Raw genomic sequence first — 15,408 nt, forward strand, 5'->3', positions numbered from 1 at the left:
AGCCCTATATCAATATCACCTCAAGATGGCGCCGTTTCCATGGAGACAGCTTGCAATGCCTTCAAGCGTAGTGTAGAAAAAAATTGTCTCGTCATGAATCGTGGTGTCTTTGAAATTCATAGGTAAATCATTCGTTTCATGAATCGTTTTAAACCTTTTTATTTTATGCAGTTCTTGATGTTTTCTTATTGTTATTAAGGGGGGTTTTTGTCAGGAACTTAGAGCAGTTTTTACACGGTTGACACCATTTATTTTTTTTGGTTAAAGTTTGCTACAAACGCGTGTAGTGTTTTGGGGTATTGGTTTCCTCCATTATTCCATAATCATTCATATGGTACTGGTTTTAAACCCCCCTAGAATGTGTAATGGTAGTTATTTTGCTACTTATTGTTACTTATCATTTGGGACGCATTTTTCGATTTCTAATTTCATAAATTTCAATCAAAACCATAAAGCCAGTGGAGCTTTAGTTTATCCTGGATTTTGTAGTTTTAAACGTAGAGTAACAATTGTTTGCTAACCCTTGGCCTTTGAAAGGACATGCAATGTTGAAAGAACTGTCCTCCATATAATGAACCAGGGATCTACACGTCCGAAGGCTAGTGTTATAGCACTGGACCACAACACTGGTCAAATAATAATAATAATAATAATAATAATAATAATAATAATAATAATAATAATAATAATAATAACAATAATAACAATAATAATTAGAGGGGCGATAGATATATAGATAGATTAATATAGAGGAGGGGGGGGGGAGATAGATGGAGAGAGGGAGAAAGTGTGAGACACACACACACATACACAGAGAGAGAGAGAGAGAGAGAGAGAGAGAGAGAGAGAGAGAGAAAGAGAGAGAGAGAGAGAGAATCTTACTCAGTTTTTAGTACACGAAATTTTATTATTCATTTAAAGTGACATATTCATAATTTTCATCTTAATTTCTATCTTAATTTGTCATACTTATATAGATACATATTCAATCATTTTAAGTAAATATAGATTTAAAGGTTCGCACACAACGAAACGTTTTACACATCTAATTACATAAATAGACGAAGCAAAAAAAAAGCTTATGAAGATGTATAAGCTTTAAAGAAATAATGATTTGAATAATGTACAACAACAACCAAAAATAAAATGAATGTAAAAGTATTAAGTACCTGATGGTCATATTCTTTAAACAAAATATTAGATTATAGCCACAGCCAAATTCCAATGCTCTCAATTTTTTTCAAGTTGAAGAGAACTTTGAGTAAAATATTTTAGTCTTAACAGTTCCCTTCAGTTTACTTGTTTACAATTGTAGTCTTATAAAGGGATTGACAAACAATAGTATATAGACTATTTGTAACCTGTTGGTTTGTGTTTTTTTTTTCCATTTCAAATCTTTAGAAAGAATTTAAATAACACGCTGACAAAACAGTGTAACAAGATAAAACCATAATTATAATGCCATTTTGTACGGGGAAAAAACTATTTTCTATGAAAAATAAAATATATAAAGATAAGGAAGGTAAGTTTACTCAGTTAACAATCATTAATCCAACTATCATGGATCTTTATAATGGAAGTTGTTAACAATAGTCAAATCGTTGAATTACATCATAAATAGACATAGCTAATATGAATTAACTTTACATTTAAAAACTACAGATTACAAACATAAATGGACTATATATTTACAAGTAAATTGCCATTGTAACGAAAATAATATTATTGACTTCTTTTTAAAAAAAGTTTATTTCTCTTATTCAATGCGTGGTGAAAAATAAAATGTGATGAATGTTAGAATGCGCTTATTGAAAGATGTATGACATTTTCATCCCTTAAATTTTCAATTCTGCCGCATACCGACAAAATACTTTTATGTATTTATGATTATGGCCAGAGAAATCATACTTCAACCATCGATCAATTTTGAGATGACCCAAAACGTTGTAAACAAAAAAGTAATAAAATAAAGACAACTCAGTATTATTTGAAGTCTCATGTTTCATATTTGTTGTTAAGTTGGGAGGCGCCCTAATCGATCGATATTTGAACTAAAAATGTTATGGTCCAAATGAAAGTGTTGAGCCAATTTAAGGCCAAAACATTAAAAGGTTTGATGATATTATGGGATGGTGATGGGATTGTAGGTAGCGAGCTTTGTAATAATTTGTTCCTAGTACAGGTTGCTTGCTCATCTGTGGATGAAAATGGATTAATATTTTATTAGTTTAAATAATAGTGTAGAAAGTTTTTGATGTTAATAGTAATATTAATAATAATACTGATGACGATAATACTAATACTAAAAATAATAATAATAATAATAATAATAATAATAATAATAATAATAATAATAATAATAATAATAATAATAATAATAATAATAATAATAATAATGATATTAATGGTAAATGATGATGATGATGATGATGATGATGATGATGATGATGATGATGATGATGATGATGATGATGATGATGGTGATGATGGTGATGGTAACCGTGCTGATAACAAATGTAATAAAGCGGATAATATAAGATACTAATGAGTTGAAGAGAAGAAGAAGAAGAAGAAGAAGAAGAAGAAGAAGAAGAAGAAGAAGAAGAAGAAGAAGAAGAAGAAGAAGAAGAAGAAGAAGAAAAGAAGAAGAAGAAGAAGAAGAAGAAGAAGAAGAAGAAGAAGAAAGAAGAAGAAGAAGAAGAAGAAGAAGAAGAAGAAGAAGAAGAAGAAGAAGAAGAAGAAGAAGAAGAAGAAAAAGAAGAAGAAGAAGAAGAAGAAGAAGAAGAAGAAGAAGAAGAAGAAGAAGAACAAGAACAAGAAGAAGAAGAAGAAGAAGAAGAAGAAGAAGAAGAAGAAGAAGAATTGGTGAGAAACGCTGTTGTTGGTGAGAGAAAGATGTTATTATTTTTAAAGTGTTAACGTCACTTCCAAAATAGTTTAGTCACACTGGCAGTAAGAGAAGTAGAGGAATTTGGTAATTGAAAAATGATGGAACAAAGTTGATGCCATTAAGCTCCTTGTTATCATTTTTAGACAGTTATTTAATTTATTAGCTCTCACTAAACTTTATCAAACAGACTCCCAACGCTTAACATTACATATAGTTTTGTGTATTGGTACGCTATATCCAGCTGGTGGATGTTGTATTATTTTACCTAGGATAAATAGACATAATATTATCATTTCGATCTTACCGATGAGAAATTGCGAGAACAACTTCTGCATTCCAGATTCTCAGTGTCAGGATTACAATTGCATAATTGACAGTCAGGGATGGAAATCGTGTCCTTCACCGAAATTGCGAATGCCTGAAATAATCAAAGTGAGGTTTTATAATCAGATCAGTATTACTACATTTGCCACCACCTGAATCTGATGATCCAACTGTTATGGACTTTTTTTTTGTAACAGGAATTATCTAAAACCAACGCAAAACGTGGTCCATTATTACAATGTTAAATTATCCCAAAATTGAGTCTGATTTTCAGAACTTTAAATGTGTGAACGTAGGTCACAGTATGACCATTGACAAAAATGAAATGATTAATGTAAAGTGCCCTTTTACAACCAGGCAAAAAATAAACTGAAAATATTTATACTCAGATCCACCCAACGTTTGCTTTGGCACTCACAAAAGCCGGGGCTTGCTAATGAAACACAATTACAGAAACTATAAAAGTCAAAATTTTGTAAATAGGTATAATCTCAAATGAGCAAAAAGTCGAGATTTGGGAAAAAGACACAATCACAGATACGAAAATCGAAATGTGGTAATTATAGACACAAATATCGAGATTTGGTCAACATAATTTATCTTGGAATTATTCAGTAACAGCACCCTTTAGGAATATTTTATTTCTCCACAACTAACATCAATTTTTTCTATTCATCTTGTTTGTTTGTTTATTTTCCACACTATACCTTTATTGTCTTCATAGACAGATAAATAGTTTTAAATAGATAATTGGCTATGACGAGTTTCCATGCATACGTTTAGACTAACCAATCAAATATTGTCCTCGTGAGGTCCCGGGTTTGAGAGTGTTTGCTAAGATGAAGGTAATTTAAATCGACCAATATTTGAGTGATCTGATCAAATTTTAAAATAAGTGTCTTTCCAGAGTACGACAGTTATCTAGTTAAAATCATTATCACACAAAAAACCAACAAAAAAACAAACATATTATGAGTGAGGGTTACATACGTTAATGAATTCTCTCTGTATTTTGCCCTTCTTTTGTTTCAAGTGAATTGTGTCAAATACAGAACCATCGGTCGTGCTGGCCATGGTGCTGCAATAGTCATCGTAAGTCAAGGTCAAGCTAGAGGGAGCAAGACTGTTAGTTGCGCGGTTACTGATCACTCGCTTGTTGTTCATGCCTTGATTGGAAAAAAGAGTAAAAATATTTTAAAGATAATTCACACAATCGAATATTCACATATAGGGTTAAGACCATATAGTATGTCTCGGACAAGGACAACTATACTGAAAGGACAATCATATGGAATCTTCAGGCAACGCTTGTGGGGGCCAACAAAAAATAGAGAAAATTTACACCAAAATAACAGCAGGGGCATTATTATATGGCAAGATCTACCTTTTTAGAGAGTGATTGTGAATTCTGGGTCCAAAAAAATATTTAATGATTATTATTATCAGCAGTGAATAAGAGTAGCCAAGAAACGGAAAGGATGAGTAGTTAGATATTCTAAAAACTGACCTTATAGTGATTGATTCAGGATGATTTCTTTAGAAGCTTGATTAATGAATGTACATGTAAAATGATGATGAAGATGAAGGTGAATAATTATATGAAGGGGAAAGGAGATGTAAAATATCAACAAAGGGAGGTAATCTGCGGAGGATGATCCCAAGAAAAAGATGAATACCAAAATATCTACTAAGGGATACAATAGTCGGATTTTTTAATAAGGGGCGCACCTTTGTCTTCTTTTTCTCAGCTGTTCACAATGTACAGCTGCAAAAATTTGTATGAACCTCTGGATCATTTTGTCCTAGTAAAATATATTTTTTCACGAATTTTAAAACAATAGGAAAGAATTTCACTTATTACAGCTATATTAAAATCGATAACTAGTAAGTATTGGAATCTAAATATGATTATAGTGTCAAAAATATGATTTTCCGCTTATCCATTTTGAAAGAATTTGTTAAAATGGAATGTTCGGTTAATTGAAACTTATATGATGTTCGTACAGAATCCGAATATGAAGGAACGACAGACATGTTTACATTTTATAACAAGCAATATACGTTATTGATGAATACAAATGGAAGTGAACATTACGCGCTTCCAACATTATTTTGATTTCAAATTTTTGAGAAATAGCTTGTTCTTTATGCCAAAGAGTATTACATAAATGTAATGTAGACCAGTCAAAAGTAGAAATTCATCAATTTATGATACAATGTTTCCACAAATATGTGCTTGTGTTCAACAACAATAACATGCAAAACTGACGGTTGAATGTGAAATTCCAATTCCATAGCTGTCCTCTTTAATTAATGACTTATCGATAGATAAAAGTGGACTTCTTTTCGCAGCCTTACGAGAGAGGAACCGATAGAGATTCCGTATCATATCGTATTGTTTAAGAGCTTATAGGTTTAAAAGAAAACTTAAAATGCTGTGTGAAACGTTCATGCATAGATACAATTTTTCAAAGTTAAATATAAACGTTCATTGTTAATTTGACAATTTTGAGTATTTAATCACTAGTTCAAATGAGTTAAAGCTAGAGATTCATATCAGTCTTCGGTAATTGTGACGTGATGTAAATAAAAAGCAATAAATTACAAAGTCAAAATGGGATGCAAACTACATTAGTTGTTACTTTATAACAGTTAATGTGTGTTGCTTTTATTCGGAAAATAGTATGATATGAACTTATAACCACTAGCCGGAACTACCGTGTCACAAGATTATTTTGAAAAACGATGAATTCATCTTACTTTGTGGTGCGAAAATGTTTACATTTTTAGCAGAGTAAAATCTCTAATTTTATGACAGGGGTTTTAAAGTAGATTTTTATAGGTCGTGAAGAAGAAATCTTTTTTGTGATATGGCATCACAATACGGGCCAAAATTTTTATTCAGTTAATAGAAATTGATTCGGAGGTTGACGCAAAGTTTTACAACTTTTGATAGAAGGACATCTGAGAAAAACTAGAAAAACATGCGCCATTCATAAAAAATCTGACTACTATACTAGATATAGTTCATTCCTTACAGTCAATGAGTAGCATCAGAATCAGATCCATAGTTCCCTTCCATGTAGTCAAGAGTTAATTAATAGAGTTACTTCTCAGATCATTGAGACAAAACTATATATTCAGACTACTAGTACAATCCTTTCAGTCAATGGATCCATAATTCCCTCCCATAGTCACAGAGATAATTAGAGTGATTGAGTTGGGTGAGTGTAACTGTTGTAACAGTAACATCTCAGACTCAGATCAGTTTGATCAATGAGGCAAAACTATATATTCAGAGTACTAGTCCCATACGATTGACAGTCATATCAGCAACACCAGATCCATGTAATGGGCATAACTATATATTCAGAGTCCAAGTTCCATCATATATGGTAATATCAGACCCACTAACTATTCTAGTCTAGCTATCTAGCAATAGCAATGACTACTATCTATCTAGCAACTGTTGTTAGTATTGTTAGTGAGGACTGTTCAAGTTCAAGTTGTGAAGTTGACGTGACGAGCAAAGGGCCCTCTAGACTTATACACTAGACTAATACAATTAAGTCAATATTTATCAGTTAACCATATAGAAAAAAAAGATATGAATATAAAGCCACAAGCCATAATAAAATAAGAAACAAATCCGAATCAGGATGTCAGTCTGATCACCATATCATATCTGAATCTGTGCGACTCGACAGAGCAAGCACGACAACGGGTCTATCTATCGTCTGCAGGAACTACAGCCAGATGCTAATTCTAAACATTTCTTAAATAATAATTATTACGCAATTATTATTGGTACTTACCACTTTTCAAAGATTCTGGTTCGATAAATTAGCCATAGATCTATCTAGTTATTAAAAGCAATTGAAAGCAGATTCGTACTTTCGATTTAAAAAAATGAAAACAAACCCAATCACTCAATTTGTAAGAGGGCGTCATAAAAAATAGTTCATACTTTCCAGTAAAATTGTTGATAGTTCACTACTTTTTATATATTTTCATATCATTCAAGATATAAGAAATATTATTTAAAACTTATCAATTATTGCGCATTCAAGGAAATTGTACCAAGGCAGAAAAGTAGTAGTTTTGCTTGAAATCGTTATCCAACCAATGGCCCCCACTAGCGGGGGCTGAAGATTTCACATGCTAATCCTTTCAGTATAGTAATCCTTGGTCTCGGATTAAAAATAGGCAGACGTGAAAAGGAAATGCTTTAGTTTCGATTTAAAATAATTAATAGTTGGCTGTTCCTCGATGGTTCTGGGAATATAATTCCATACACGGGGTCTCATGATAGAAAAGGATCAACTAAATGAAATACAGAAAGGTGCGAACATATTTTTCCAGACAATCAAAGTTTCCTTTGGCAAATTTCAACTATTCACAAAGAACAAATTCATTACAAAGTATTTTTAAAACTGTCTCTATAATCATGATTTATCCAGGCAAAATCTAATATAAATTAGAAAAGATGGTCGTTGAAAAAAAGCAGAACACAATGAGTAATTTTCGTGAAAAAAAAAATGAAATAAATATTTTCATTATACATTCTAAACTATGAAAGGTGAAAAAAAATTCTTTTTACATTGACTAGCATTCATCATTGTCCGGCAAAGAGTCATTTCATATCTAAAACACCTCAAATCTCTTTCCTTTATGTATTGCTTTCAAATAATTTGAACGCCAATGAAGAGTCTCACCATAAATTCTGGGTGACTTATCGTGTCCTAGTAGAGAGAATCCTTGGTCTTGCAGGATGTGAACCTTGAACCCGGCGTCCTTCAGTTCGTTGTCAAGGTTACTCTCAAGAATGCTAACCTGGCACGATCTGCAAGGGGCGATAACGAGGATCTGAAAGATGTATAGTTATACATTAAAATACCATAAATGACTGAGTAGATACTGTATCTCGTCGTCTAACAAAGTCAATCAATGTTGAGTGTTGTTAGTGATCAGATTGGTCAGAAAGCTATCATGTTTGAGTCTCATCATTATTCTCTTGGGAAAGAATTTTTTATGTTACTTTACTCGAAAGATGTCATTTGAATACTCGGCTGGAGTGGCGAAAAGTATAAAAGTGTAAATACAAAAGGGTGTCTTCTTCAAAATTTTATTCAAATTGTAAAGCTCCCTAATTTTAAAAATTTATGTTCATTCTCTTATTACTTCTCTATCTAACAACCTACTTATAACTCAAACCGACTATTATCTTTTTTTTTGCTCTACATTATTTAGAAAATCTACCTATGAGACGCGGGTGTCATTTGGGATATGCCCATTATCATCTATGCCCCAAAGGCTGTAGCCTCATGATTAGCTGGACACCACAAAGCCTCTGGTTGAGCTTTGTTTTATGACCAGGCTACTGGGCGGGTTCGAAACTGTACATGAATGCGGTAACGAGTTCTAGCCTGAGCATCATAATATTACAGTATGAGATCATTAGAAGCCGCTGCAGTGAGATCAAGCCACTTGTGTAGACCATAATATTTCATAACAAATTATCTTACCTTAACTGGGACTCCACCACGGAATGGATAATCCTGAGCCATTCTTACTGCTGTCACCAAATCACCTGATCCATCTGAACTCTCCAATCTAGGAAACAGAATATTTTAGACATTATTATTAATTATTGCAATACATTGCCTTATATAGATTTTCTCACTGAAGACAGAAAGCTATTACTTTAAATACCGATCATCAAGATGACCCCCCAGACTTATCAACAATTCTCAAACTATAGGTAATACCTGCTATCTTTCGGATAGGAGGCAGTTCCTATTCAAAAGTACTTTCTGTTAGGTCTGAAAGAGCTGCAATCCTTTCACAATTGGCCACGCTTAACATACTTGAAATTTGTGACAAGATAAGATATATATATAGTGTTTAACTCTCTCCTTATCAACATATTTTACGATTTTTTCCAACATTTCACATCCATCTAAGACCCAAAAAAATTCAAAACTTAAAATTTAAAGCAATAAGCACATTATGTCATGTTTGATTTTGTTCATAAAGGCAATGCCCACAATATTGGGTACAGTGGAGGACGATCCTTTTCTAGAAACATCGCAACCCTCTGGAACAAACTTCCAAAAGAAATACGACATTCTTCATCGGAAGATGTTTTTAAAAAGCCTCTTAAGACTTTGTTGTTTTCGAAATTGAATTGTTAAGCCCCTGAATGTTAAGCGCTCTGAGCACATCCTCGTGATATGAAGAGCGCTCAACAAATATAATATATAATTATTATTACAGTTCTAATAGATCAAACACAAATATATGTTTTCTAATTTTATTGATAACCCAAATATAATATCTGAAAAAGAACATTATTTCAGTTGTATTGTCACAAATGTGACGACTATGTGTCTAGTGGTATGACACTCGCCTTCGGATCGGAACATCCTAGATTTCAGTCCCCAGCGGCGCATAGTTGAGACCTTGGAAAAGGCTCTTTACTCACATTATATTACCGTACTCATTTGTAAAAATGAGCACTTGACCGTTGATAGCGTTGACTCTCTCCGAATAAAATGTAATATATCCTTACAGGCATCATGTCTCGTCCCAGATGTTAAGTGTTGCTGTGTTGGCTAGGGACCCCTTGTAAAGCGCTTTGGGCACGTTTAGTGAAAATTGGGATATTTAAAAGCTCAAATTTATTTTTTAAAGCTCAAGATTTTGCCAATATTGGAAAGCAAAAGTATTATCTACCGACACCACCAAACGTCTTCAAAGTTTCAACACAGACACTAGCTTTCTTCAAAGTTTCAACACAGACACTAGCTTTCTTCAAAGTTTCAACACCGACACCACCTTACTTCAGTTTCAACACCGATACCAGCTTTCTTCAAATTTACAACATCAACACCAGCTTTCTTCAAAGTTATCAACAGCGACACCACCTTACTTCAAAGTTTCAACAGCTTTCAAGAATGAGTTGGCTTGTCCAAGGTGTTTTCCATGAATTGTTCTGACTGTGACGTCATCACCATTGTAACCAACCATTCCAAATCGGTTGTTGGTTATTCCTGGAAAAGTAAATAAAGATAAATCGATTATTTCCTTTTATTTATCCTGAATGAAAACATTTCTCTCCATCACTTAACTCAAGAAAAGACATCACTTAACTCAAGAAAAGACCGGGATAACTCCGTACCAGCGGCTATGTGGCCTTGTGGTATACATGACACTAGTCATCGGATGGGAAGGTTCAAGGTTCGAGTTCCTCCCTGAGTCGGCATTGGAGAAAGCATTTAACTCACACACTCTCACCACTCAGGTGTAAATGTATCGAGAACAAAAGCTCTAAGATTCAATTTCTCTCGTGATTGTTTTTTAAATCTTTATCTATTACTAAGATGTCCATATTTGATTTAAGCTGACATTCTTCTATTTGAAGTTAATGGTTCTTTCACTTCAAGAAAGCGTGCTTTTAAACTTTTTGACAAGTTAAGGTCATTTGAAACACTCTAGATCAAAATTAAATATGAAGATTTACATAGCAAATTCGCACGTATTCACCATGCCCAATGGGCTTCAAATTGCTTCATCTACCCCCCTCCCCCCCTCCTCCCAGTAGCCATTAAAAATAAAATTTTCATTTCATATAGTAATAGTCACCTGTCAGCAGTATTTTTGCACTAGCATTTAAAAAATATTCGTACTGCCTATAGCCAGCTACACATTCACCTGAGTTGAGAGCATAAAATGCATTAACCAACGACACAAAACCGTGCTTGGAGTTTTTGCGTCATTGTCACCCACCTAGTCACTGATCTTGCCTAGCATCGATTAATATCTTTACAACACGAGATAACGTGCCACTGAGTCAACAACGTACACTGAGCCAATGACTTCAAAGAAATCCCATATTTGAGAGATTTTGACAATCGATCAATATTTGAAGGACAATTTTTCCGGACAAAAGTTTTGAAATTTTTTTTTCTTTTCATAGCAATAATTGAATTCAACGAAAACTGAAAGATGGGCGAAATGGAAGAGATCGTGGCCTTCGTAAAGTTATGGCTTGATACTGACCAAAAAATGACGTCAAAATGCCAGCCTTTTGCCGCAAAAGAAAACAAATCGTGAGTTGTATTCAATAGTTCAACCAATTAAATAACTTGTTTCCATGAGCTCTACTAACGACAACTCACTAGGCGGTGCAAAAACCAATAAATAATGACGTCAAATAGCCAGTCCTTTTGGATTTCAGTATCAGGCTATAACATAACGATGGCTACGAAGAGATACATCTAACTTACCAGCCTTGGTTAGGGTTTTGTCCATTTCCGTGACCATTTTGCTCAGAGAGGAGGAAGCCCATTGATTACATTTTGAATCTTGTACAACAAACACAACATCAGCAGACTTCTTGAGTTTGCCTTCATCCAGCATTTCAAGAGAGTCACAGTTCAGCGGATTTTCTGTAAATATATCATGACTTAATATGAGGTGCATTTTCTCATGTTTGTGAATATGTCATGGGATTATCTTTTAAAAATATAAGTAGGTTAATATTTTGATATTACCTATAAGAAATAATGGTGATTTGACCCTCAGACTTCTACTCTTGTTTTATGTAAACAAGACATGATAATAATAAAAAATGATTAGGCATAGAAAATCTAGATGTTCTGAAGCTTTGCAAACTACATTCATTCATTGAAAAATATCAAAATTAATCAATAAATCAAATCACATTCCAAGCTTTCGATTCATCTCGACATGACATCAAATCAAGTTGATCTGTCATAAGTTTCTAGAGCTCTCGCTTTACATGCAAAGGGACCAATATAGATCCCGATGCAGTTGAGATTTTTTCTGACCCTCCTGTCCACCCATCAGTGATTGGGTAGCTGGTTCTGTTAGATCTGGTGGAAAGTAGTTTGCGATAGACAAGCGTCCTATCCAAAGGACAGCAAGCAATTGCAATTGTCCGTTTCAAGCTATAGAAACCGGGATAAGCTCCGGCTCTATGGGTCTCATGGTTCTGAAAGATTTCTTTTATATTTGATCATAAAAGTGTTTAAAATCGTAGGAATCTTACGATGCCTACACTGTTTACTGCATTTATATCCAAAGCCGTGGATAACAATTAAATCATTTTACCCCAATGGGTTTAAGAATGGTATAATATTCTCCCTGTTTAAATAATCTCAATATCAATAATCTATTTTTGAACAAGCAAAACCAAAGATTTAAGGTAAAGAGTGTCTACCAAAGATGAATTTACGGATATATTATATATATATGTTTGTTTGGTTTTTTTGTGTGTGTGTGACCACTTGATTTCTATACTGACCATATCGATCCAAGGAGGGCAGGAAAATCCCCTTATCGACACAGACTAAGCGATACTGTTCTGTTACTTTCCTTAGGGCTTGGACCTCATCCATTGTTGCCATGTAAACCTGGCACATTCTCATGAACTGTGAAGGATCAACCTAATGGATAAAGATATGGAAATAGTGATGATTGACCTATTGGATATAGATATGGATATAGTGATGGTTGACCTAATGGATATAGATATGGAAATAGTGATGATTGACCTAATGGATATAGATATGGAAATAGTGATGATTGACCTAATGAATATAGATATGGAAATAGTGATGGATCAACCTAATGGATATAGATATGGATATAGGGAAGGATTGACCTATTGGATATAGATATGGATATAGTGATGATTGACCTAATGAATATAGATATGGAAATAGTGATGATTGACCTAATGGATATAGATATGGAAATAGTGATGATTGACCTAATGGATATAGATATGGAAATAGTGATGATTGACCTAATGGATATAGATATGGAAATAGTGATGATTGACCTAATGAATATAGATATGGAAATAGTGATGGATCAACCTAATGGATATAGATATGGATATAGGGAAGGATTGACCTATTGGATATAGATATGGATATAGTGATGATTGACCTAATGAATATAGATATGGAAATAGTGATGGATTAACCTAATGGATATAGATATGGAAATAGTGATGGATCAACCTAATGGATATAGTGATGGATAGCTTTATGGATATGGGTATAGTGATGGATCAACCTATTGGTTATGGATATGGATACAGTAATAGATTGACCAAATTCATATGAATTAATGATGGATCAGTCTAATGGATATCGATAATGTAGTGATGGATCAAGAGAACAGATATGAATATAATTATGACTTGTGGATTAGGATGTAGTGATGAATCAATCTAATATACATATATTAATATGAATATAATGATGGATCGCTAAATGGATAACATATGGATATAATGGGGGATCAACCTGATGATCAGGGATAAAGATTTAATCTTCAGGAAAAAAAATGTCATTAAACAACGCTTGAGATTATAAACACTTTAAATTTGAAACACATTGTTGAAATTGAAAACCAAATATACCTACATATTTTAAATTGAGTTGTTGTTTTTTTTGACAAATAAACTGAAAGAGATAAACTCTTCGACATAGTTTTAAGAACTAGAAAAGCATTTTTCACTTACCTGTCTAAAGCAGGATTTATACTCTGAGCTTGTCGTATCTTGGAAATGTTCGGCGCAAAGTCCATCGATGTCATCGCTAGGCTGTGGGCGAGCAGCCACATTTTTGCTGTTGCAAGACCTACGGTTCACTTCGAACTCATCCAAACGATCCATCATGGCTACCTCGTTGTGTCGCTCGTTGTCGTAAATTCCGAGCAGACCTGCTGTGCGGCCATGGAACCAGCCACTCAAGACTACCTTGTGAAGGTCGATGCGTGGGTTGGTGACAACTTGAAGACCATTGACGTACTCTACGCTGATGGTGTCCCTGTCTCTCACAACCCTGACGAGATCATTTACAAATGGCATCTCTGCCTCCATGCCGTTCACCGTTAGCTTCATTGGAAAAGATAACCAAAGTGACAAATTAGGGATTAAGCATGGATGTATGGTAGAAATATGAAAAAGGCGTGTATGAAACAGTGCCAGACAAAACAGAAAGAGAAATACAAAAAATAAACATCCCAAAAATAAGCCTGCCCCGATTGGACTGGCAGACGGACTTTTTGGAAGGATGTCCTTTTCTTGTATTTATCATTCTTTGTCTGACATAGTTTCATACGTACCTCGTTATATTGGAAAAGGATATGTAGCTAATGCTTTATTAATCTTTTGAAAACATTTAATATTAAGCTTTAATTTCTAATGCATTATTGAGGCCCGTCATCTTTTTTTAAAACTTTCACGAAACTAATAGGCTCAGAAAGTGGTGTCAAGTATTTTACGATTTTAAAAAATAGATTCAGACTATATAGCTAGAACCCACACAAAATTGAATTTGATTTGTCGTTAACAAGAAATGCAAAAGGGTTAGCCATATTGCATAATTATCTCTTTAAAAGAAAACTTTTTTAAAAACCTCGTATATATTTATTTCTAGGGAAGATGATGATTAGGAATATACTGGGATTTTACAAACGATTTTATTTGTAGTATTTTTATTAAATACCTTGGTATGAAATGGTAATATTATGTTTATATGATGATAATAATAATAATAATGAAATGGCAACTAACCTGATAATCTTTGCTGACTTCCAAGGCAAGAGATTTACCAAAGCTGAAGCAAAGTGATTTAATTCCATTACGGACAGGATTTCTGTCATAGTTGAGGACAACAGAGAAATCATCATTGAGCATATCTCTCACCAAAACATGGCTACAACTGCTTAAGAAGTCCAATCTTGTGTTGTCGAATGTTATTATGGTCTGTGAACCGATGACATAACCAGTGGCTGGGGATGGGAGAAATAAGTAACATGAGATATAGCAAATGATCATGCATATCATAATGCATATCATAATCCTTTTACAACACGTTCGACGCGTTTCGGTAATGCTAAACGATTTCTGAAGAAAAAAAATCCATTAAGAGTCCCAGGAATAAGAGTAAATCATGTTGTCTTGTAACTAAGTTGGGTAAAATTTTGCCGGTAATCAGTTATTCCTGTTAACCTCTATCGTTTTACCTAAATGACATTTTGACATAAGATCTAAATATTGATGAGTTCCAAAATGCTTATATTATCTTTATCACCGTAATAAAAGAATTCCACTACATCAATTAATTTGACACATTTTTATGTTGACATACTGA

At 33.6% G+C, this 15,408-nt stretch overlaps 1 protein-coding gene across 1 annotated transcript in view; it reads right to left on the reverse strand.

Annotated features, from left to right (window-relative positions):
- Nucleotides 1-886: 886 nt before the first annotated feature.
- The window catches only part of LOC144963084 (uncharacterized), a 68,372-nt gene continuing 53,850 nt past the window's right edge, over nt 887-15,408 (reverse strand). The window contains exons 37-46 of the mRNA XM_078896718.1: nt 14,829-15,046; nt 13,773-14,147; nt 12,543-12,684; nt 11,503-11,664; nt 10,146-10,266; nt 8,740-8,827; nt 7,930-8,080; nt 4,205-4,380; nt 3,195-3,308; nt 887-2,195 (exon numbers count right to left, since the gene is read on the reverse strand). Coding sequence (XP_078752844.1) covers nt 2,091-2,195; nt 3,195-3,308; nt 4,205-4,380; nt 7,930-8,080; nt 8,740-8,827; nt 10,146-10,266; nt 11,503-11,664; nt 12,543-12,684; nt 13,773-14,147; nt 14,829-15,046 — 1,652 coding nt within the window. The 3' untranslated portion in view covers nt 887-2,090. The remainder of the gene's footprint in view (nt 2,196-3,194; nt 3,309-4,204; nt 4,381-7,929; nt 8,081-8,739; nt 8,828-10,145; nt 10,267-11,502; nt 11,665-12,542; nt 12,685-13,772; nt 14,148-14,828; nt 15,047-15,408) is intronic.

This window comes from Berghia stephanieae, chromosome 1 (assembly GCF_034508935.2).
Source record: "Berghia stephanieae isolate SIO BIC M18660-M18661 chromosome 1, UCSD_Bste_1.3, whole genome shotgun sequence".
Taxonomy (NCBI): Eukaryota; Metazoa; Mollusca; class Gastropoda; order Nudibranchia; family Aeolidiidae; genus Berghia; species Berghia stephanieae.